This window comes from Copadichromis virginalis, linkage group LG9 (assembly GCF_057382275.1).
Source record: "Copadichromis virginalis isolate Kocher_CV1m ecotype Utaka linkage group LG9, C_Virginalis_male_GT1.1, whole genome shotgun sequence".
Classification (NCBI taxonomy): Eukaryota; Metazoa; Chordata; class Actinopteri; order Cichliformes; family Cichlidae; genus Copadichromis; species Copadichromis virginalis.
In genome coordinates, this window is record NC_140626.1 from 32,288,422 (window position 1) to 32,313,345 (window position 24,924).

The 24,924-nt window shown below is 42.5% G+C and overlaps 2 protein-coding genes across 5 annotated transcripts in view; both read right to left on the reverse strand.

The window, feature by feature from the left end:
• The window catches only part of LOC146702268 (uncharacterized), a 76,181-nt gene extending 61,333 nt beyond the window's left edge, over positions 1-14,848 (reverse strand). For 2 of the 4 annotated variants that reach the window (XM_085468736.1, XM_085468735.1), the window contains exons 1-14: positions 12,023-12,078; positions 8,386-8,487; positions 8,097-8,207; positions 7,795-7,905; positions 7,565-7,675; positions 7,242-7,352; positions 6,234-6,347; positions 5,829-5,939; positions 4,341-4,451; positions 4,037-4,147; positions 3,753-3,863; positions 2,125-2,235; positions 1,920-2,030; positions 74-184 (exon numbers count right to left, since the gene is read on the reverse strand). In XM_085468736.1, the coding sequence (XP_085324862.1) occupies positions 74-184; positions 1,920-2,030; positions 2,125-2,235; positions 3,753-3,863; positions 4,037-4,147; positions 4,341-4,451; positions 5,829-5,939; positions 6,234-6,347; positions 7,242-7,352; positions 7,565-7,675; positions 7,795-7,905; positions 8,097-8,207; positions 8,386-8,460 (1,410 nt within the window). In that variant the 5' untranslated portion in view covers positions 8,461-8,487; positions 12,023-12,078. The other 2 variants (XM_085468738.1, XM_085468737.1) reach the window with 2 other exon arrangements.
• Positions 14,787-24,924, reverse strand: part of LOC146702270 (LIM zinc-binding domain-containing Nebulette-like) — a 53,381-nt gene continuing 43,243 nt past the window's right edge. Inside the window, exon 5 of the mRNA XM_085468739.1 lies at positions 14,787-14,849. The gene's annotated coding sequence lies outside the window, so the exon portion shown is untranslated. The remainder of the gene's footprint in view (positions 14,850-24,924) is intronic.

A 24,924-nucleotide genomic window follows, 5' to 3' on the forward strand; every position in this document is an offset into this window, starting at 1 on the left:
CTTCAAGAGGAAGAAGTTGTTTTCTGCCGTGAATCAGCTGAAAACATTTCCCATAAAGACACCCGTTCCTCACCTCTCTCTGCAGCGCAGCAACATTTTTGGCAAACTGCATCTCGGCGGTCTCTGGTAGCTGACTGTAGGCACTCTTAGACAGGCTCTTCATCCCGCTCTCTTTGTATTTAATCTGTTAAAAGACAGCACATCAAAAACAGGAAGAGTTACTTCCTTCTATTCAGTGATGAACTCTTCAGATCTATTAGATATAAAGGACTCGAGCATCTGTAAGGCATACGGATTAGCCACACTTCTCTCTGTATTTATTTCTCTTTGTTGTCGTTTGCTTTTTCATCACTTGTGTTAAATGAACGCATATTTGTGCTTTCACAGATCAATAGTGACAGCGAGCCGAGCCTCGGCAGTGCAGACTGTATCTGTAATGCTAATTAAATGCAGCAGTGCAGATAAACCAACTAACGATGAGCTGACACGAGTTTCTGTGCAGGAACTGGAGACCTGATGCTGCTCCTGTTTCAGCCTCTTTACATGCCGTCCTGTTTATTTTACGATTCACTGACTGCTGCTGAGATAAGTCTTTGATAAACCTTTGACCTGTGCCCACCGTAACGTGATCAGCTACGTCGGCCCCTGTGCTTTGATCAGAGCTGATGTTACTGTGAGTATGCCTTTTTAGATGCTTCTTTAACTTTTCCTGCATTAAATCCTATAAGTCAGTTTTTCTCAGTCGTTTTTCAACCTGATGGTTTTTATAAGATTTGCTTTAATTTCCTGCCCAGTCAGGCTCATTGTCATTAATTACAGATGATAATAGCTGTGATTACTGAAGTTAAAAACACACCATGTTTGATTAAAAACCAATTAAACTTCTAGTCTGAGCCCCTGATTTGGTAAAAACACGAGTTTTAGCTTCTTAATTATTACTCAGACTTTATTTCCTTCAGTTTTATTTCTGTGAAATCTCGTTGTGTTCTTCACTTTTGCTCTCATTGTCGGGTGTTTTCTGCAGGAACCTCCGGCGAGCTTCCTGTGACGTCTTCATTTTCTGTGTTTCTAAACGATCGGCTTTCCTCTCTCTGCTGTTTTCTCAGCAGCCTCAGCTGCAGAGTTTTCCCTCCATCACTCTCACTCTAGTGCATAGAGTGATGGGCGTCTACACTAAATGCTTTAAAGGTGTGGCCTTATTATTTAAATTATGCTGACATGTGCACTTTTATAAATAAATCTGTATTGAACTGCAATTAACTGAATGCTTCATATTTCTATGATTCACAGTTCAAAATAATACTTTTTTCTCTGATACTGGGCTTTTTGTGGGAGGCCCTCCGGAGCAAACCTCCCTCTGATTGGCTGCCCTTTGTAAACAGAGGGTTTGCACAGCAGGTGGGTGGGGCTTCTGTGCTCACAGCTGACGACACATGGGCCAAAAGATTAAAAAAAGAAAAAAACAGCCTGAAACTGGGTGTTTAGAGCTTTCTGAACTTTGACCTTTGACACACTGACCTCTCTCACCTAACTTGAACCTGTGAGCAGGCTAAGCATGAACATCCACCACTGTGCATGTGACAGAAATTCACATGAAAGCATGAAAAGTCCACGTGAACAAATCAAGCAGTTTCTGAGATTCTGCAGACAAACTGTTTGTTTTGCCACAGAGCAGAGATGTGCAGACAGCCTCCATTTGTCCGTGTGGCACATTCACACTGAGGTTTTTATTCAGAGAGAAGAACTGTCACATCACTGTTTTTGTTTTTAGGTTATTTTTCAGTGTGATGAGACTCAGGTTTATAATCAGAGTTTGTTAAAAAAGAAAAGAAGAAGAAGAAAAGCTCAACCTCCCCAAAACGACATGCTTTATCATAACTGATGGGAGACCGGAGCAGAGGTCATGACATCACATTTACCTCGCTCAGCATGTCGCTCATCTCTCTGGCGAAGCTGGTTTCTGAAGTGGCGGGCAGAGTGGAGTACAGCGAGCTGGACATCTCCTTCTTCCCACCCTCCTTATATTTAATCTGGTTAAATCCACAACAGGAAACACGAATAATCTTCACTCGTTGGATCTATTTTCTCATGTCAGAGCAACACAAACTGACAGGCTGCTCTCACCTCACTGAGCAGCTCTGCGGCCTCTTTAGCGTGTTGTGTCTCCAGAGTTTCAGGCAGCAGAGAATACAGGCATCCGCTCGCCTTCTTCCTTCCATCTTCTTTATATTTCACCTGCAGACGTCAACAAAAACGAACAAATATCACTTCTCAGTAAACGACGGCCATCACTGTGACACTGCTCAGGATCGATGCGAATCAATCAAAGTGTCTCTGTGAAAAAGGCGACGGAGAAGAAAAAGTGGGATCAAATTAGATGTAGCTTTTTTTAATGAAACGAGAATGAGACAGTCACATAGTCACATAACCAAACCCATATGCATCATATTATTAGACAATGCCTCTCTTCTTTGCACCTCCGACAGCACTGATGGATAACTGCAGCTGATCCCGTCAGCACCGTGCGTCCTGCCGTACCACAAAACTTGCGGGAAAAGCTCCAAAGATATAAACGAGTCCACGGCGCTGGCCTCGCCTCTGGTGCCTCTGCTGGATGCATCAGAAAGCACGGGACCCAAAGGATCCAGTGCCAGTGTCCTGTGCCAGACACCACACGACACCCCAGAGATCCCGTCATCACGCTCCGGTGGGTCAGAGCTGCTTGAGCAGCACTAAACACAGAAAGCAATAACTGTCTGGTCCAGATGTCCCGTATTTACAGTCTCCTTTGGGCTTTGACCAACACATTTGATCCAGCATCTGCCTCACACGTGGCCCACAAAGTCCAGCCAAGTCGGAGACTTTGAGCCGACACGTCACTCAGACTAAACCCAGACGTGTCCTCAGTCTGGGACAGGAGCTGATACTGAGCGTCCTCTGAATGACTTCAACAAACAAGAGATGACATGAACTATGACTTGAATCATCAGGCCGTCAGTGATCATGTTAATAGAAACTACAGTTCGCACTCTACTGTTGGAGCGCAAGCTTCAAACGATTGAGGAGTGAAGCAGCTCACTCTCACAATGCAGCGGTATATTTAGCACAAGCCTCTTCATTTTTTAATGAAAATTCGACTTCACGCTGCTGCGCGGCTGATGCTCACTCGCTGTTACTGCGACATCTAAAAAACGAGTGGAAAACAGATTCTTTTCAGCTCTAATTCACATTTTTACACATCAGTATCACGTCTAAGTTGCTTTTCCATTTTTCAGCTTTGATTCTCTGTCACTGAGTAAATATTGATTTAACTGAGAAATGAGATTTGAAATGATTTATTCAGTCTGTCAGGGATGTGAAAAGGTTTTTTCCTGCCACAGTTCAAGGAAAGACCCAAAGACTGAGAGCACAAGATGAAAGGATGGTTTTCATATCAAGAAAACAGGAAGTGCTGCACTGAAGTAGCAGGAAAACCAGAGTCGTCCGAATGTAAGGAGCCAGAACCGAACACAGAGGAGCGTGTCACCGAAAGTGCAGCAGCCGTGTCATGTTCTGGTGGACGTGGACGCTCATTTGGAAGTCAAGCTCAAATAGCTGACAGCCTCACTGATTAAAGGCTCCGTTTTTATTATTTTTCTTTCACTTTGAAACACTCCTCGCCCTTATTTTTGCTTCAAATCTTCTTTCTTACCTCAAACATCTTTCTTAGTCATACTTTAACAACAGTAAACATGTCATCGTGTGCCGTGTACCTCACTCTGCAGCTCAGACAGCTGTTTGGCCAGCTGTGTCTCTGTGGTCTCTGGGAGCCGATGGTACAAACTGCTCTGAATCTTCTGCTTCAGACCTTCTTTATATTTCACCTGCAGGAGACAAGACGAGGCTGAGTTCAACATTAAAGCTAACACAGTTTAAAGATGGCTGAAGAACAACAAAATGATCCTTGAAAATCGTATGATGATCATATAAATGTCTTTTTTACTAATAGTCTTACTCAGGTTTAAAGTTTTTTTTAAAAAACCTGGTTGTTGGGTACCTCACTCTGCAGGTCTGACACCTGCTTGGCGTGCTGGGTGTCGATGGTCTCGGGCAGCAGAGAGTACAGGCTGATGTTCATCTCCTTTTTACCGTCTTCTTTATACTTCACCTGTGATCACAGCAAAGTTCATCCACACAGAAAATACTTCTACAAAAATCTGCACGTTTCTCCTGAAATGATCCCAAATGTTACTGAAATAACTCGAACTACAAAATATCATTTAATTAAATAAGTCCAAAAAATCTCCACCTACAGATGTAATTTATTCCAACATTTCTCTGGCTTTGTACAGTTCCTGTACCTCACTGCACAGCTCCGACACCTCCCTGGCGCGAGCCGTCTCCAGCGTTTCCGGGAGCAGAGCGTACAGAGACGAGTTCACGCCCTTCTTCCCTGACTCCTTGTAGCGCCTCTGAAAACAAAGACAAATGTTAATCCAGCGTCAGCTCATAAAAGCCTTCAAACACGAACAAACATGAAATATAAATGTGCAGTAAAAGTCCACGTCTGTGCTCACAGGTACAACCTACAAAACTGTCGGGAAGCTAACTCCAGGTATCTATGTGCAACTTTCAGAGGTCAAAAAAGACAAATACGTGTTTCTGAGTAATTAAAAAGAGAAATCCAAGAGCAACACAGGACTGTTTATTTTTTAGAAAGGTGCAAAATCAGGTGCAGAGGTCCAGCGCTTAACAAATAAATGATCCCCCCTCCTCACAGCTGACCTGAATTAACACTGTTGGTAATTTTTAATGTTTCTGTAATTGTTAATCCATCAGCATTCACAAACAATTTAATTAAAATCATATTTTTTATGTCAAAATAGAATTATTGTTGTTATCCAGGAAGTAAAGCAAGTTAGTTTAACCTCCTAGGACCTGGCGTCCACATCACATTTTGGGTTATTTAGACCAAAATACTCAATTTTGCTCTACAAGGGCCTGATATCCACTTACGAGAACATTATACTGCTACTGTTCTATCAAAGTTTTAAACGAATATCATCATATGTGGCTCTGATTTTCATAAAAACAAAAATAAGGTAAATTCTTTGTTTTTACATTCATCGGGCCCCAATCAGCCCAAATATCAAAGAGAAATTAAAAATGCTGCCGTGGAAGAGTTCAGGTCTTAAGATGAAGTGACAGTAACTCTGTATTTACTGAACAGTTTGTTTCAGTGGTTGATTGTTATGCTTGATTCATGTGTCTGACACACAGAGGTCCAGTGTGAAGACTCAGATCTGGGTCCAAAATTGAGAATTCAGTTTATTACATGTCTCATAAATAACAATATCATTTTCAGTTTTAAACAACTTTGTGACTGATTCCTAAAATATTTGTGTTTCCTCATTTTAATGACAGGTGGGCTAATAAATTGTTATCTCTGCACCAACTGATTTATGTGAAATGTTCAAATAATCTGCACCAAGAAAAAACAGGAAAACTGAAAGAGGAAAGTGTGCGACAGTGTGGACCTTCCCACTGGTGTTTATTCCACCCATATAGACACAGAATGAGACTTTTCATATTTCAGTAAATGCCTTCTGCTTAATTTAAAGGGTGCATTGAGCAGCGTTACAGGAATAAAACTTTGCCCACAGCTTTAATGCTGGTTTCTGTAAAACCACAGCGGCACCACCTCAGGGGACAAACTGCACTCATAAACATACAATGAGGCACTTTATTTTCCCACAGTGTGCACGTGAAACAACTAATTTTCCCTTTTTATAACTAATCACGCACGAGTTGTGATTATATCTGCACACGTAGCTGTGAGGCTGGCTCACCTCGCTCTGCAGCTCAGCAACTGTTTTAGCAAACTGGGTCTCGGCGGTTTCTGGGAGCTGAGAGTAGAAACTCTGGGAGAGGCTCCTCCTGCCGCCCTCTTTGTACTTACTCTGAGGGGAGACAACACAAAATAATGCATCAGATGTTCATGGTGGACCTGTGGGGATCCTGTGAGTCAGTAATGTAAAAACACAGAACAGAGTCTTGTTTTTAATGTCTTATATGAATCTATCAAAGGAAACTTCTTCTTCTGCTCCTCATTCAACGCTGTGAGAACAAATGGGAACTTTCAGGTCTCGAGAATATTTCTGACATTTTGCTGCCGAGTCCGACAGCACGAGAGCTTGTGGAGAGTTTCAGCCTGTTTGCACACAGTATATTGTAAAGGTGCGCCTGTGTCGTACCTCGCTGTGCATCTCAGTCATCTCTCTGGCAAACTGGATCTCTGTGGTGTCGGGCAGCTGCGAGTAGAGAGAGGCGGGAGCTCCTCTAACCATCGTCTTAGGGCGATAATTCACCTGGGACAGAGAGCGAGTGATGAGAGGCTGAGCTCAGGGATAAAACAGAGAAGACGACAAGAGCAAAAAACAGAACGATTTCAGAAAAAGAGCCATCGGTTCAAACTCTGAGCCTCTGATGCTCGTTCAGTAACGCCCGGGATGGCTGCGAGGCCTTCCTTCTTTCCATCCTTCCTTCCTTCCTCTCTCCTTTCCTTACTGTTCCTTCTTTTGTTGCTCTGCTTTCTTTCCTCGTCTTTCCCATTCTCCTTTCCTTTCCATCTTCTCCTCGCCGTTTCCTTTCTTATGCCCTTCCTTCCTTCTTTCTTTCTCGTTCATCCTTCCTTCCTCATCTATCTTTTTCTTCCTCTCTTAATTTAGTTCTCTTTATTTTACTTTCTCACTTTCTTTCTTCTTCTCTTCCTTTCTTTCTTCTTTCCTCTCACCTGTTTCCTTCCTGTCTTTATTTCTTTTCCTTTTCTCTCTCTTTTTTCCTTTCTTCATCTCACCCTTCCTCTTTCATCCTTCCTTCCTTCTATCTCTTTCTTCCTCTTTAGTTTCAGTCCTGTCTTTATTATTTTCTTCCACTTCCTTTCTTCTTCTCTCACCTTTCTCTTTTTTTCTCTCTCTTGTCCTTTCCATTCTTCCTTCTTTCCTTCCCTCTATCTTTCCTTCATGTCTCACTGTCAACTTTGGTGTAATTTTGCTTTTTCTTTGCTGTTTCTAAAAATGTATGTTACATATTTTGTTACATTTGCATTCACTCAAATCTGAAAGACCGAAGGTAGAAATGAGTCTCGAGCAGGCGCATTTAATCTTGCACTGACAGATATTTGTAAAAGAGGATCATGGATACAGTTTGTGTGTGTGTGTGTGTGTGTGTGTGTGTGTGTGTGTGTGTGTGTGTGTGTGTACCTCACTCTGCAGCTGTGACACCTCCAGAGCGTGCTGTATTTCTGGAGTATCAGCGAGCTGGGAGTAGATGGAGATGGAGGCCTTCCTCTTCCCGTCTTCTTTGTACTTTTTCTGAAACAGAACGACATCAGAACCAATCAGAATAGACCAGGAAGTAACAAGACACAAACTAGTAGCTCTTTACAGATTAACTTTAAAGTCAGTGTGGCGGACGTCTTCCGAGCTCTACAGCTGCATGAATCTGCCACAGTCAGCGTGAGCAGCTGTGATACGGGCTCAGCTGAAACATGTTGACACAGAGCTGCTGTACAACAGCCGAGTACCTCGCTCTGGAACTCGTGGACGGTCTTGGCGAGCTGCATCTCGGTGGTTTCGGGAAGCTGAGAGTACAAACTGCTGCTCATCTCCTTCTTTCCCTCCTCCTTGTACTTGTTCTGAGGAGCAGAGAGAGTTTCAGAGGGACGAGTGGTGCTGACATAACACTTCATTCACTCATCTTCATTTATTTTCCATTTTAACATTTAGTCTCAACAATCCATCCGTCGGGTCTGACCTCGCTCAGTATCTCAGACAGCTCTTTGACAAACTGGGTCTCTGTGGTTTCTGGCAGCAGAGAATAAAGGGACGAGGAAATCTTTGTCTTCACGTTTCCTTTGTATTTAATCTGAAAAACAAACACACGCGACTGTCAGTGCTAAAGCCAATGAAACATTTTTAATGGGAAATTTAAAAAATCCTCTTTTTAAGACATCGGTCTTGTCTTCAGAGTTTCAGTCATACTTTCTATGAGAACGCTGTAAACGTGGCTCGTGTGGAGAAACTGACTAAAATCTGGCCGTGCTGAAGTTGAACTACCTCGCTCTGCAGCTCTGAAGCCTCTCTGGCGTGTTGCGTCTCGGGAGTCTCCGGCAGGATGGAGTACAGCGAAACAGCCGCCTCCTTCTTCCCCTCCTCCTTATACTTAGACTGAAACAGTCACATTTCAGCACAATGAGCAGACAACTCGATCAACGTTTAAAAGAGAGAGAACGAGTCATCGTAGGGCCAATTTTAGACCGTAAAGATGAGGAAATGTTAGACAAAGACAGCAGATCTGGCCTGGTCCTCACTTAACATTGAAGCACAAGTACGATGTGTGTCAGACCTCAGAGATCACAGCGCTGATGTTCTTGGCGTGGATGAGTTCGGCTCCGGGAACAAACAGACTCTGTCCCTTCATCTTCTCGAAGTCTTCTTTATATCTGACCTGGAGGATGAGACACGAGTGTTAACGTGTTTCTGAGCCGAACTTCTCGTGAACTTGAGCTGCGTCCCCACGAGAACCGTGTGATGTGTTTTTCAGCCGTGCAGACGTTTCATCCCTTCAGGTTGTGAGTTTCAGAATCTCTCTCTGCTGCCTACCTTTTAATTAGCATCAGAGGATTGAAATACATTAACTGCATTATGTAACTTACACTGGGGATCACTGACAGCACAAGCCGACCCCGTTACATGAACTCCAGGTGAAGTATCACTGCTACACCTTCTCCTGATTGGCTCCTGCCTGACTGAGCTCTCCTCTCTTCTGTTTGGTATTAGGTTTTATCGGGTGGGCGGGGCTTGTGTGTCTCCAGAGCTGCGTGGGCTCTCCAGAAAGCTGATTAATTGGTTGTACGTTTGGGGAATTTTGTGGGCTTTCACCATTGTTGTATACATATACGTATAAGTTTCATTATTTAATGGTTAAACAATGAAACTTATATCTACAGTTACTCTGGATGTCTCTTAATTTCTGGATTATTCTCAGTTTTATTCTCTGTTCAACAAAACAAGCTGCTTTTATTAACTTCATGATCCCAGACTGATTAAAACTATGCAAACTCTCTGTATTCTGGTGCTTTGCTAATGAAGTGACCTGCAAATAGTTCACCATATATTTTCACAATGTGCAGTTTGGTGTTTGTCTGAATCTGATTGGATGTTCGGTCCAATAACAGCCTGGCAGATTTTCTGTAGAGACTCTGGAGAAAAATGGAATTAATCCACAGACGACAATCTGTCACAGCCAATCTGTGACAGGAAGTCAGTGTGGGCAAAAAGCGACAGGTGCTTAAAGTACTAAATACAGCTTCGATGGCTTCTAACCAGGAACACGCGAGGCCGACTTCAGACTCAACACAAATAAGCAGAACAACACGTTCTCAACACCTCGACACAAACCAACGCTTGGTCAGACACCTATTCTCACCATATTTTTAATAAAGCGGCTCTCAAACAAGACAAACATAGTTCAGCCTCCAACAATTTTCTTCATTATTTATTATTAAAAATAGAAAAGGATGAAAGTTGAGTTTAAAGGAAATAAAGGTGAGCACAGTGCAGTCAGCAGACTCCTGTTTGTACACTGTTCTTACAAAACTTCCACAGCCACTGTCCCGAGGGAAGGGGGACCATTAATCCTGTTTCAGTTTATTTACACCTCATTTTATGGTTTTTAAAACTCGTCCTTTTGCTGTTGTTCGATCAGGTTTAGCCATTACTTAGTTAGAGTTGGGGTTACAATACACTCCTACACCATGTTAAGCTTCTCAGACACGTCCTTGGTTACCGAGGTTAACCAAAGCCCCATTGGCTACCTGAGGCTTGCTATAAAAGTGAGCCAGTCTCCATATGGGATGGCTGTGGCTCAGGGGGTACAGCAGGCTATCTACCAACTGGAAGGTTAATGGTTTGAGCCCCGCCTCCTCTAGTTTTGCCCCTGATGTGTTCACTGAAGTACAAAAGTGTGATTGTTAGTTTAAAAGTGTTTAGATGTAGAAGTTGAAGAGTAGAAAAGCATTATTAGTTCTAGTCCATTAGCCATAAACGTCAGTATTAAACTGTAAAGCAGAACATTTTGTGCTTTCTTGGGCACATTTAACCTTTCATAACATCTGCAGAGAAACTTCTTCTATTCTTAGGGCTCAGTGCGAGTGGTTGGACCTAGCAGCGGTAGCTACATCTATATTTTAGATATGGTCTGATAAATGTAGCTGTCTTCCTTCAAGTTATAGAATCAACCAAAGAAAAAAAATCTGATTTTTTCCACCATCTGTTGTGCAAATTCATTAAGATTCTGCCGAAGGATGGCAAAGTCATTAGTGTGTGTTACACCTCTTAAAAGGATGTTTGAGGGCAGGTTTTCTCCCATGTAGAGAGCGGCTGGAGGAATAAAAGTGAAAATGATTTCATCAGGTGGGTTGAGTTGCTTCCACTGTAGCTGATGACTCATTCTGCTGTTGCTAACAGCCAAGCTGCCAAGTTTGTCTCACACCAGGGAATCAATATCTCGCCCTCCCACATCCAACAGCAACATTCAGCCTCATTCAGCGTTTTACTCCAAAAGGCTGTTTTAGAAGTCAGAAAGCATTTTTTCTCCTTTGAGTATATTTTCTCTGCGTGTTGAATAAAGGGCAGCGCTGCACTTTGGTTACCAATGGCAACGCTCTTCGTGCTGGAAGAGAGGATGACACATTTCTGTCTTACGCCTCGAGAAGTTCACATTTTATTCATGAGTTACAAATCAGGCGATGCAAACAGCAGCAGGTGTTACGCACCACGTCGGACTTCACCGTGATGACATTTCAGCCCGAGAATTTAGCCGAGCTAGCAGCATGACATCAGCAGAGCCAACTGGGACCCCAATGGCTATTCTGCTGGTGTAGCCTGTCAGGCCTCTGCTGTGGGTGGTGCATATACGAGCAGAAGTTTCCACTTTTGCTTTTCTGTGACGGGAACATTTACAATTGCAGAGGCATTTAATCTTAAATCACATGATAATCATTGTCTGCATTTCTAAGCAGTCTGCTTAGAGAGATGGGAACATGATGACAACACTTTGTGTCATTATGTTCCCAACTGTCACATTGACAGCCATGAAACATTTCACAGATATTCACATGATCCTCTCTCAGAACTGAATCAATGATTTCAGAGGGCTGAAAACTGGAACATTCAGGAGCTCCCTCACTGCAGTGAACCTCATTAGTTCTGTTGAAATTAGCAGAATGATGTTGAATTAGATTTGAATATTTTGGCAACTAGTGCATGATTCTTTCTGCAAAAAGCAAAAACAGAGCAATAGCAATGGCCTCCAAAGATATTTAAAAAAAACGAATAAACAGGGTTTTTCTTTTTTAAAGATGAGGCTCAGTTGTGCTGTTGGTAATACAAAGAGTTCATGTGGGCAACAAAGTATTTCAAGGAAAGATCCTGTTGATTCGTACACTTCTCAATGTCACTGGACAGGAGCATCGATCGGATCAACGGTGGAACGTCACCTGGTACATTTACTCAAGTACAGTTTTATTGTTCGTGTAATGTATTTGAGCATCTTTATGTTCTGCTGATTTTATTTCTAAAGCAAGTATTTGAAACTTGAAAAAAAACCTGACCCTTGAACTATATTTTAATGCAAACATTGTGCTTTCTATTCCAAAACATTAGTTTGAAAGGTTTACTTACTTCTGATTTGTACATTTTAAAATATAGATCTACTATTGTAATTATGAATTACAGATCAAACCACCAGGCAGTTTATAAGTTCATAAAATCCTCTCCAGCTGCCTAAGAAGGAGAAAATGACGACATTATAGCTGCTGCACGCCGTTAGCGTGTTAGCGCACACGTGTGTTTGTGCATGCTGCTCAAACTAACTTACAGTGCTTACACTAAGTGCAGCATCACAGAGTTGTACACACAACTGTAGACAATAAGCATGAACGGTGACATTAAAATAAAGAGGTGACACTGAATGAACTCACGTCACTGGCGAGCAGGCTGCACCTCCTGTTAAACGCCGGGTCTGGCAGCGGAGGCTTCCCGTCAGACGAGGCCTGAAAAACACGAGACGATATATAAGAATAATTCTGACATTATATAGACAGAAACCAGGAAAAAACATTATTATCCTTGGATGTAGGAAAATTCCAGCATTTACATGAGTGGCCATTAAGCCTTTAAGACCTACCATAGAACCAAGTCCGCCAGAGCTTACTTTATATTTTTACATGCTGTAGTGCCATTTTTGGGAGCATTTCAAGTTGCTATACATCAATACAACTGTTATAGCCCATATTTTAATAATATGTCTGCATTAAGTCCATAGTATCTACATAAATGCAAAAAAGTGCAACAAACTACAAAAAAAAATTGGAAATCGTTTTTGTGGGTTTTTTTTACATACATTTCTACTTAGAGAAATTTAAGAGGCTTATCCCTCAAAACCTTAAATACAAAAAAAGTTGCAAAAAATAGTTTCCAACAACAGGAAATTTATTTTGAGTGTCTTCATAGTTTTATTTTTGACATACACCAATTTTATATACTGCAGAATAAATGAAAATAAATCCTATAATGCAAATTTGCAAAGAAACCAGCAGGTGCATCAAAATAAACTATTTAAAGCAGTGCAATCTGAGTTCTAAGCATCCCAGAAACTATTCAGAAAAGCATGAAGTCAAACATGACTTATAAAAACACCAGTATAGGCTTTTAAGGCCTATAAGTAAAAAAAACGTCATTTTCCGCGAAAATGATGTCACTTCCGGTTTCGGACAGGTAATGGCGGACATGCGGTAGGAAGTGTTACAAACAGCTGATCGGATCGGCAAAGCGTGTTTCTGGAATATTATGTTTTTGTTCCTGCAAGTGCTTTTTATGCAATGTTTGCAAAGCTTTATGTGGAAGGAAACCGTGACTGAGGACAAGCTGGAGGCATAAGATGTAAGTACAACTCCTCTGGTTTCATATGCAAAAAAACATTATTGCGCTAGTTTATGTGGTTCTGGTTCTACAGGGGTTTCAAAAATAGTCGGAGCGTGCCCGCCCGGCTTTAAAGGGTTAATGCTAAAACTAACAGGAAAAATGCAGGTTTGATGATTTTATTTTTAGATGAAATCAGTTTTGCATCCATTGTTTGGGAAAGATTTTAAAAGCAGACAAGCCTGAGTGAAGACCATTAAACACAGTATCCAACATTTCATTTGCTTCTCACACACCTACATGATAACATGGAAACGCTTATAAACAACATGTGGTTTCAGGACATTCGGCTTTCATGCCTTTGCTTTATTTCACTTTTTCAGATGTGACTTTATGATGTCACATGGCACGGAAAATGGTCAGAGTCAGACACACGGGTCAGCTGTCCTCATGCAACCTCACAGCACAAATGAGAGCAACATTAGGTAGAAGTCTAGTGTCCTTCATGACACCTCTGCATGTTACCAGGCTGCAGACAACATGTTGAGCATAGAGTTTATTCATGCAGGTCAAAGAGTCAAGATCAGCCACAATCATGCCAAATTAGCTGATCTCTACAATTCTAATTGCTAATGTTTTGCTGCAAGCCTCTTTGCAACCCCACCATCCACTCCATGGGTATAAAACAGCAATGGAAGTCCAATGAAAAGAGCAATAAAGTCTTCCTGGCTGAAGTAGAAACTGATGGACTGACTTCACTAACGATCCAGAGCAACAGAAAGCTTTGAGTCAACCAGTGGAAACTTCCCTAATTCATGCACTGTTAATCCTTTGACTTTCTTAACAGGCTGTATTCAGCCCCCCAAAATCCCACTATCCAAGGCTAATAATGGCACATTTTCATTTGTAGTTTCACTAATCCTCTCTAAGCCTTTATAAAAACCTGCAGTGCCAGACAAAGGCCCGCGCCAAGGTCAACTGAAAGACTCCCACTCAGAGCTTAGAGGTGTGGGGGTGTGACTCCTCTTAACAAAATTTGCTGCTCTACAGACTTCATCAAAGAACGGGAAGATTCTCAAAGTGTTTGGTAGTTTGGGAACATGCTGCTGTAGTTAACAGGGAAATCAGTCAAAGAATAACCAAATAAGCACAACTTTTATGGAGATCTCCTGCTGCCTCCAGAAGCTGTTTCTCTCTGCAGAACAATTATGTTTGTTCTAATTAGACCGATGTTAAGACCATTAAGATTTGTAAAGAGATCAGATTTATCATGGAGGCTTTCTAACAATAGAAAATGGTGGGAAACTTTATTTATTTTCTCTCTTTTATGTTTGATGAGATGAGAGCTGCACAAATGTAACTCAGGGAAGCAGAATTTAGCCCTTTTTCCTGAAAAGCCTTGAAACTATTTTAAGATCCTCTTTGGTGTGAGCAGCAGGCTTCGTGTTCTCCCAAACGTTTCTGTGCTGTGATGAATTTCCTTCTGTTTTGAGTATAATTAAAGCACAAATCCAGGTTTGTAAAAGTTTCATCTCCTCATTTTGTGTTTGATGAGTTTGTTGTTTCTGATAGAGTTTATAAATCAGTCAAATTTCGAGGTTCTCACCTCTGACTCCCACGACACCAGCAACCTCTTTGCTTTTGTATCCTCATCTTCATCCTTTTCCTTTCCACCTGCCTCCACCTTTGCATCATCATCTTCCTCCTCCACTTCCTCTGCTGTATTATGACTTTCAGCCTCTTCATGCAGACCTTCAGCAGTTGTATAAGCAACCGTGCCCACAGTGGTCGCTGATGTTACCGTGGACTCCTCTTCATTTTTCTCCACTGTCACCACCTTTTTTGTCTCTGCAGCTGAAGCCTCCTCATTCTCCACCTCGGCCAGCTCTGAGGGAAAAAAGAGTTCATGTTGAACTCCAGAAGAAATAAACTTGAAATTATATTTATTTGTAAACACACAACAGGGACAAAAGGTAAAAAATGACAAAAGAAACACAAACATGATACCAAAGGTGGGGAACGACACTAAGTGACACACAAGGCAGACAGAAATAATAAACTCAATTTGTAACTCACACTGAATAAAAACCAAGTATTCAGAAAGTGAAAGTGTAAAACATCAGAGTAAGTCAAACATCTCAACAACTCCATCGTCTTCTTCTTTTGGCTGCTCCCTTTAGGAGCCACCACAGTGATCTGTCCACCACCCTGCACGCCTTCCAACAGTACATCCATCAGTCTCCTCCGTCTGAGCTCCTCCTCTTTCACTCCTGCCTGGAAGCTCCATCCAAACATCCTTCCTCTACACATGTCCAAACAGCTCAGCTTTGTCCTTGGACGTTGTCTCCAAACCGTTCGACCCGAGATGTCCGTCTGACATTTCTACTCGTCTCTGATCTTTTCCATTCTGGTCACTTAACATCTTCAGCTCAGCCTCCTGCCTGTTTATCAATGCTACTGTCTCCAAACCACACATCACCTTGTAAACCTTCCCTTTTACTCATCTCCACCCACTCAGCCCTGCCTGCACTCTGTTCTTCAATACCTCAGCTCCAGCCTCCCTTTCATTCACACACATATTCTGTCTTGCTTCTACTGACTTTCATTCCCCTTATTTCCAGTGTGTACCTCCACTTCTCTCTCATCCACCTGCTCCCTGAGGAACCAAGACTTAAATAATAAGTCCAAAAATAAACCTTGACATCACTAAAATCACCCTCAAAACAAAAGGAATCCAAAACTAATAATAATCCAAAAACTTCAAGCACTGCGACGACGATCACAACCAAACTCAAACACAACAGAAAAGCCTGAAACCACGACAACTTCTGTGTAACATAAAACTGTAATAACAGTAATAGTTACCACTGGGACAGAAATAAATAATAACACTAGATATAACTCAGCAGTCAATGTAGCCTGTACCCCACGATTAGAAAGTAAGTAAAGCAAAAGTATTTGATTGGACTTTATTCATCATGAACTGGCTCAAAGTAGATGACAGGCAGAGAGTTCACACAAGATGTTCATTTAAATAAAAGATAATTTAATAAACACAAACTAGCCAAAATACAACCATCACAACTGGTCTGATTCCAGGTGGAGTGGAAGAAAAACACGAGCAGCTGATCTGGGTTTGCTTTTATAGCCAGGGAGACACATCAGAGCTGCGTTGGGTCAGTCTTCCCATGTCAGCTGATAACAGGCGGCCAGCAAAGACGAGCCTCCTGTCACAGTCCTCCATGTTACAGTCGCCCTTGATCTGGTGCTAACAGCTTCCTCAAAGTCATCCTCACCCTGTGATCAAGGTCGTCTTTTGTGCTCACTGGACAACAGGTTGAACTTTGGCTTTTCAGAATAAGATTACAGTCACATTACATTATAAGTCATCTCCTAATTCTGCAGGTTACTGTGTGCTGTTACTTTCATTTTGACACCAAAGATCTCCAACTTTACGTCCTCAGACCTTCACCTCACTCGCTCGTTTTTCTCTCACCTTCAACCTGTGGCTGATTTTCCATGCTGTGCTCTTGGCTTCCTCTGCGTATGTCGGTCTTTCAGGTTTTACTCACTGCCTCTTATTAACCTTCTCCGATGTAGTGATCACTCAGCTTTGTCACTTTGTTCCAGCACTTCACTCCTCCACTCCAGGTCCTTTAAACCTTCTTTGCTGTCAAACTTTGAGCTTCTTCGACACTCAGTTTCTGTAATGTCGTGTTCGCCTCTCGTTTCTCTATATATTCAGTAAAACCTGTGAGCGTCTGCACTGCCTCGTCTAGCCTCCTGCGATGGCTGAATGTCTTCTCTGACTCATGTTGATCGAGTGCCTCTTATCATTTTTAGCTTCTACATTTAGCCCGCTACTCAGAATCTTATCACCGCCATGCCCCTCATCCCAGCCACGGTGCCAGCTCTGGTACAGTGTGTGCTGCCCAGAAACAAAGACAGAGGCACCGGAGCTGTGTGACTGTGTGACTGTGTGACTGTGGTGTGTGTGTGTTCAGGGATGAAGGTGTCGTATGCTGGAAGGCATTCACCACTTACAAACAGACAAATATTAATCAGGTGCCTTGGTCCCTGCAGTAACTGATAAACTACAAGCACAGCGTTGACATATTCATTTTAAAATTTCTATATATGTTAAAGTTATTATTATTATTACCGTTTATGTTTAATGTTATTTGAAGAGTGTAAGTCCAAGTTCATTGCTTCATTTAGCTTTGCCTTTGGTGCCCTGAGATAAAGATCCAACAGTGTTGCTGCTGAAAAGATCAAACAACCTCAACATCTCATCTCCAGCTGAGTTTTTTATTTTTCTGCTGAGCAGATGTGCAGCTTTCTGTCTGCAAACCAAAAGTAAACCCACGCAGGGTCAGGAAAGACCAAAAGATCTGAGAGTAGCTACACCACCAGTTTGTAAATCGCTTGATTAATTATGACATTCAAGTCATACATGAAAAAAATCAATATAAATCCACGATAGCAAAAATATCCATCCATCCATTCGCTTCCACTTATCCTTTTCAGGGGTGCTGGAGCCTATCCCAGCTGTCATAGGGCGAGAGGCGGGGTACACCCTGGACAGGTCGCCAGGCTGTCGCAGGGCCAACACACAGTGACAGACAACCATTCGCACCTAGTGGCAATTTGGATTATCCAATTAACCTATCCCCACAAGCTGCATGTCTTTGGACGGTGGGAGGAAGCCGGAGTACCCGGAGGGAAGCCGGAGTACCCGGAGGGAACCCACGCAAACACGGGGAGAACATGCAAAGACCCCGGCCTGATGGTGGAATTGAACATATGGTTGAATTGGAAATATAATAATGTTATATATCACTGATTCCCAAAGCGTGGACTGCGGCTAACACCAAACTCTGCTGGAACATTTAAATAAGGCCCGCGTGGCTGCAGAAGTGAACAGCTGGACAACAAGAAGTCATTTCTGATAAATCAACACCAGAAGTGAGAGCCCACGTGTTCCTGCCTCACCTGGTGTTTAATGTCAAACAACTTAATGTCTTTAAATATTCAGATCTGGTGCTTCAATAGACCTTTGACCTGTCAGGGTGTATCCGTCTACACCTGTTAAACAGGCTTTGGCTCACTGCAATGCTAAACTGGAAAGTAATTAAGAAATTAAGCTCATAGATTAATATATCTGGAAACAAAGAAAATTAATTAAAGGTATGAAATTTAAAAAAAAAAGCATATTATTCTTAATTTTCTGCTCTATTTTTGATCAACTCCATCAAGCAGCTGTTCAGAATGAATCAGTGAAAACATAAACAAATAGTTTATTTGTGGTGTTTAGGTGATGTTCAGAGTTGGGAATGGGATCTGAAGGTCACAGGATTAAGTTTGGTGTTGACTGTTATATATTATATTTACATTTGAAGTTTTAATGCTGGAACTATTTTCAAAATAAAACAATCACTTACTCCCTAAAACGTATTACTGAACTATCATCTGATATTATGCACTGATGAATTTAAATACTTTATCTGTTTATGTTTTCTTTTGTACTCAAAGTGTACACAGGTGCAGAATTAAAACACCCATTTCCTTTAAATATTCCAGCATCGTTTGGTATGAATGATTTTCCGATATGAAGCCAGAGACTGCAGGTGATCTGGCTCTGGGATGTGTCAGATGGCTGTCCATGTAAACAGGACGTCGACCTTATAAAGACCGACCGCGTAGGCGCCGAGTGACCATCTGCTCCCAGACTGCACAAAGACTAATCACAGCTCAACACAACAAAGGGTTCATTTATCACCATTGACACCGAATCATCCACATATAACAGCAAACTGACTCTGAATTAAGAAAATACGCATATCAAGCAAAAAATAATAAAATGTGGATAAATGATTCTGATCGTGGATAATGCTGTTGTTGTTGATTATATGAAAAAATAAGCTTCAATAATCAACTGAAAGCTCATTTTTCTCGGTTTGGGCACTTTGGAAATGCACATTGTCCTGGTTACACAACAAATCTTACAAACTGTGACATATTAAAAAAAGTTAATTAATTAAAAAGATTTTTCCAGTACCTGTTACATCCCAAACTAGTAAAAACATCTGTGGACTGGAATGTGCACGGCTCAAACCTGGAAGGCTCCACAACCAGCAAAACCCAGCTCAGCCTGTAAACTATATGACAGGCGACTGTAGCCACACACACCACCCACGGCTTGTGCTCTGCTTTCTGAGGCTTTTACAGCGGTGAGCGTAAACTGGCTGCTGCATGTTAGGATTTAAGGACCGTGACTCGACACACTTCCCATTGTGCTTTATTGTTTTAATGACTTTGCACATAAACAGTGTTTCCCAGGTTCGGCACAAGCGTCCACCAGCTTTCCAGCTGCCTCTGGTCTCTGACCTCACTATAAACAGGGGGAACCCTCATTACTTAGATCATGTCCACCTGTCCCTCTAACCTCGCTGGCGCTGGCCCTTGAGCTCACCGCACCACCCCTCCCCTGCAGCTGTGCCACACCTCCACCACGATTTTAAAGACAAAAGTGACCAAATTTACACGAGAAGGTGAGGAAATAAGCTTTCTGCTAACATGAGCAAGCCTGGTTTGTCGTGGTCTGGGTGGTTTTCCACAGCATCAGCTCCTCCCCAGTGGGTGGAGTCTTTGTTGTTCCTCACCTGATGGCAATCGTACCAGCAGTATTTATGACCGGCGCACTCAACTGGTCTTCGCCAGATTATCTGCCAACTTTAGTCAGTTCTCGGCCTCACGTCCGTTCCTTGGTGACTAATCGTGTGTATTAACCGTATCTCTGTTTTTCTCGTCAGCCTCTGAAACCCACCTACCAAGCTCTCCTGGATACCAGTTTGCTGCCGCCGGTAATCCCGCTCCGTTTTGGAACTGCCATTCTCTCCTGCCTGCCTCCCTGCATTGCATGCAGCACCCACCTGGACCTCTCCTGCCTCCCCCCTCCACGCAACCCCCACCTGCAAGCTTGTAAGACAGCTCAGTGTACTATCCTTAGATTCACTCGCAACCCTCTGTGGGATTCCCCTGACTGCTCTGTCCTCTGTTTCAGTGCCCTGGCCCGCCACAGTTTCCCCTGCCCAGTACCTGCACCCAGTTATCCCTGCCATCTAGTTATCATCACAGTATTTTTCTCTCGCCTCAGACATCTAGTTTATGTTCATTGATTCTAGTCTGCACTTTCTGTTAGCCTCTGAGCATTGTAAAATAAAATCTCTTTTCGTTACACCTCACCCCTGGCCTCCGGTTTTGAATCTGCACTTGAGTCCATCCCATGTCCACGGGCCACTGCGCCTGACATGGTTAGGAAGCCAAAGACACACATATCTGCTAATTGATGCCACCATTGATTATCTTCCACTTATTAAGAGATTTGCTCTAAGTCATACAATTGATTTCCATGTATAAATGCATTAAAACAGTAAGACAAAGACAGCTGAGAAGGTGAGGTGAGGGTGAAAACACACTGCAGTGCAGTCACATCCCTAATTTTAAACTCATAACAGTCTCCAAATCATTGAGCTGTAACAGAATTCACGCAGCTTACTGTAGTTATGATGTTGGAAAGCATCAATAGAAACCAAAATCTTTTTTGAAGCAGGCAAACAAGTTTATTTCTGCTGCAAAGATTTTAACATTGAATGTCTATGAGGACTCGCTGATGGAGCCAGCCTCTTGTGGCCACTAGAGGAACTGCAGCCTTTGGTACTTCAGCTTCTTTTTCAGCTTTGGAGGTGTCCATTTATTTATTTTGACCAATCACATTAAAAAACTTAGATTTTAAGTTTTTATTGTGATCACTGTGAAGAAAATACAACTGCAAGACTTTACTATCGGATTTCGTTAGAAATCAGGATCAGTTCCACGGACGGATTTGTTCCAAGAACAGCATTTTCCTCCCACAGTTAATTGTAAATGTAAAAAAAAAAAAGAAATATATATAAATACATCAGTTACCATGACAACTGAATAATGTTGGCAAGAAAATGCACTGCTGACTTCTGTTACAGACCAGCATGCTTTCATAACTGGTGATACCATCGTCTTGGGGCACTTTCTCATTAATACTCATAATATTTATCCTTCTACTTGATATTTCTGTGCTCACCAGCACTCACAGAGATCCAAACCCATCAGGGGTCAAACAGTAAATCAGTGGTTCAGTGGCCTGAGAAACAGCTGAGTCCTGGCTGACTTTGGGCCTGCAGCCATCACAGCCTCACCCAGAATCACAGCAAACACGACTCTCTGGGAACGAGCTGCTTTGGTCTCTTCTTGAAGCTGAATTTGGAGTTTTTATAGGTGGTAAAAGAAAGAAAAGAAAGCCTCCTCACTGACCAGCTCTCTCTCTCTCTTTGTGTCTTTCCTCAGATCTTGTTAATGAATTCTGAAACACAAAGCTTTTCCTGGGAGAGGCCCTGTGATCTCGTCCTGATGTGAACCAGTGCTGCTGCCAGCCACAGCTCAGCAGAAACAACACATTTCTCTTCAGGTTTTCAACAGTTTATTTTTTAATGGAATACTGTACTGCACTACAGATAAACTCAGATCCTGCTGCTGTTACTGACAGTGGAAACTATGCCATACCAGCGCTTTGAAGCTGAAGCGCGTCTCATCTGCAGCTTTTTGCAGATGATGTTTTTCCTTCTAATGAGCCTGCACTGTGATGTGTGGATGACATCGCTCTTTCTCAATTAAGCAAACAGAAAACCAGCTGTGTTATTTCCGGATGCTCTGACCTCGACTCGACTGCCAAGAAGTGGTTGTTGTCGAATTCTCTTATCCTTAATGAGAAGAAAACCGAGATTATGATTTTTGGTAGTAATGCCCTTCGTGCCAAACTCCGGGATGCCTTTGGTTTTCTTAGTTGTTCTCTCTCTGATACTGTCAGGAATCTGGGTGTCTTATTTGACAGCTCCTTTTCACTTGACAAACAAGTGTCTGCTGTTGTCAGATCTAGTTTTTACCAGCTTCGTCTTATCTCTAGGGCTAGGCGCTATATCCCGCATAAAGATCTCGAAAAGCTCATCCACGCCTTTGTAACGTCGAGGCTAGACTATTGTAATTCACTTTATTGTGGTCTCCACTCTTCCCTTTTACAGAGATTACAGACAGTTCAGAATGCTGCAGCTCGCATTCTAACTAAAAGTTTGCCCACATTACTCCTGTCCTTGCCGATCTGCACTGGTTGCCTGTCAAATATCGTATTCAATTTAAAATTTTGTTGTTTACTTTTAAAATTACTAACAACACTGCACCCAGCTACCTTAAGGACCTTTTAAACCCTTATGCTCCTGCCAGGGCTTTAAGGTCATCGTCACAGTTACTGCTGGCTCAGCCCAGATCTCGACTTAAGACTAGAGGTGATCGATCGTTTGCTCTTGTCGCACCTGTGCTGTGGAACAATCTCCCGATTGGCATCCGGGCATCTGATTCTATTCATTCTTTTAAATCACAGCTTAAAACATATCTCTTTAAACTTGCCTTCTCCACCTTTTAATTGCTGGTTTGTTTGTTTGTTTGGTTGGTTGCTGTGACCTATTGACCTCTTGTATTAATTCCCTCCTATCTTTCTATTGGTGTTTTTATTATGGTGGTACAGCTTTTATCTTGCTATTACCCATGTGCTGTAGTCATTCTTATTGGTAGCTTTTATCTATGAACATAACTCGTTATTTTTATTTATCCGTTATCAATGTTTGAACCTTTTATTGTTTTATGTAAAGCACTTTGGTATGCCCAAGGCTTTTAAATGTGCTCTATAAATAAAGATTGTTGTTGTTGTTGACTCTTTAAGGATCTGTTGCTTGCAAAGAACCTGCGAGTGATCGCTGACAACACAGTGTTTAAAAAATGACTTTCGTGGACGTTAAAGCACTGATGGAGGGGAAGCTCTCATTCAGCATGCCTTGAATTCATCCCAGCTCTCCCAGTACTATTGTAATGGTCTTCATCCAGGTGCCAGTCTGCTGTCGCTCAGTTTTTTTGAAGCTGCACCGAACTCTGCTGGGACACACAAGCAAGGCCAGATGTCACCCTGGTGGCGTCTGACAGTTTCCAATGATTTCAGACTTTATAGGTGTTTCTTTTGTTCCCTCTACACTACAGAGCTGAGCTGATGCACCACAGAGGTGAAACTGCACAGCAGTTTCTCCTAAATGTTGGGATGGACGTCCCCTTTATGAACATTTTTAAATCCTTTAAAAAATATTTTCATTCTTTGGCTTTTAAACCAAACTGAGTTCTGATTTTGACATTTAGAGTTTTTAACACACTTGTAAAATAAACGGACTCATCTTAACACCACTGGACTTGCTTTACAGCACGATGTTGAAGATTAAACTGAGCAATAATCAGGCTTTTTCTATCCTTCTGTATAAATAGCTGCAGATTATTAATATCACCTGTTATGTTGAACATAATAACGGCACGGAGGACAGCAGGGTCGAGGTTAATCTCTGTTCGTTACATCACTTCCACTCTCCCACGTATGTCAGTGCTGTCTCACTACTTTAGTCTAATCATCTTCTTTTACCCAGTCAGCCTCCACTCTGCACTAAATCTCACTTCCTTCATTTCAAATGAAATGCGACCCCCCCCTCCTCCCCGTCTCCGCCTCTCTCAGCGCTCCATCCAAGCCTCCATCTTTAGGGAAAGGGTTAGGAAAGCAAGTCATCAAGTCAAAGCTGATGGTTTCTTACATGTAAAAGTCACTTATTAATTTAACACAGGTCTCAGACTGAATATGAGGTGAAACCTGAAGCCGAGGGGTGGCAGTCGGGGCTGAGACGTGAACCCTGAGTGGAACATGCTGGATGTGGGAGGTGTGACGACCTGTGTGACAAACTTATGGAGCTTCTCTAAAAATGGCCAGGTGGTGATTAGAGGCTGTCAGCTGGTGGCAGGGTGCTGGAGGAGTGTGATGAAGCAGGTGATATGCAGCAGGTCCAACTCACCACTTTTAGATGTGATGATTTCCTGCTAACGCGCTGGTGCCCGATCCCACAGGGGGGAGCTGTATTTAAGCTACAGGGTGGACCAAAGGCAGGGTCATAAAGTTTCAGCTCGTCAGAACTCCAGGAGTGACAGGATCTCCATCAGGGAATGAATGAATTCCAAAACAGACGCTCGCGCCGCCTTCGATGACAATTACTCTTCGTTAGGTGACAGCAGCATCAGAGCGGGTAATAAAAACCGAGGGAAGCTGAGGAAGAATTTCAAACCTCAGCCATACGACAGACACACTTCTAAGAGCAGATTGAAGCCTGACGTGAGGAACATAAAAAGTTCTCATTTTGATCACCGCAGCTACATCGTTAACATCATCTGGATTCCCACAGCATAGCAATGAGACTCAAGGACAGACGACGAACTACGACACCCGTCAGCGTGTCCGAGCGGTTAGCATGAAACATTTTTCCTAATAAAACACGAGCTGCTGATCATATTCAACTCAAACTGCTTCTCTCCGTCTTCGTCCACCTCCTCTTCCTCACACTTATCCCCCTCATCTTTCTTTCGCCAAGTCAACCTCGAAAAGAGCTGAGTAATAAAATAAAAAGTGTGGGCTGTTAAAGGTCACAGCAATTGAGCGAGAGAGCCAATGTGTGCGTCCTAATTAAAGCAGAGCGAGAGAGGAGGGAGAGTTTGTGCTAACGGAGCGGAATAACGCGATCACTCGGTCAGGTAAACAGAGGCGGAGCCCAAGATCGACAGGCTGGAAATGAAGAACCCAGAAGAGACGAGGGAAAAGAAACGGCTAAATATGTCAGGGTACGATTAACTCAGTCCAACATTGTTCAATCTCATTTTTATACGACTGAACTGTTTCCCAAGTTTCTCACGTGTGCTGGATAACGTGAGGGTCACGCTGCTCACACGTGTGTTAGTCCTGTGATGGGCCGAGGGCGGGCATACCTCACCTTTACACTTCCAACACACAAACAAATTA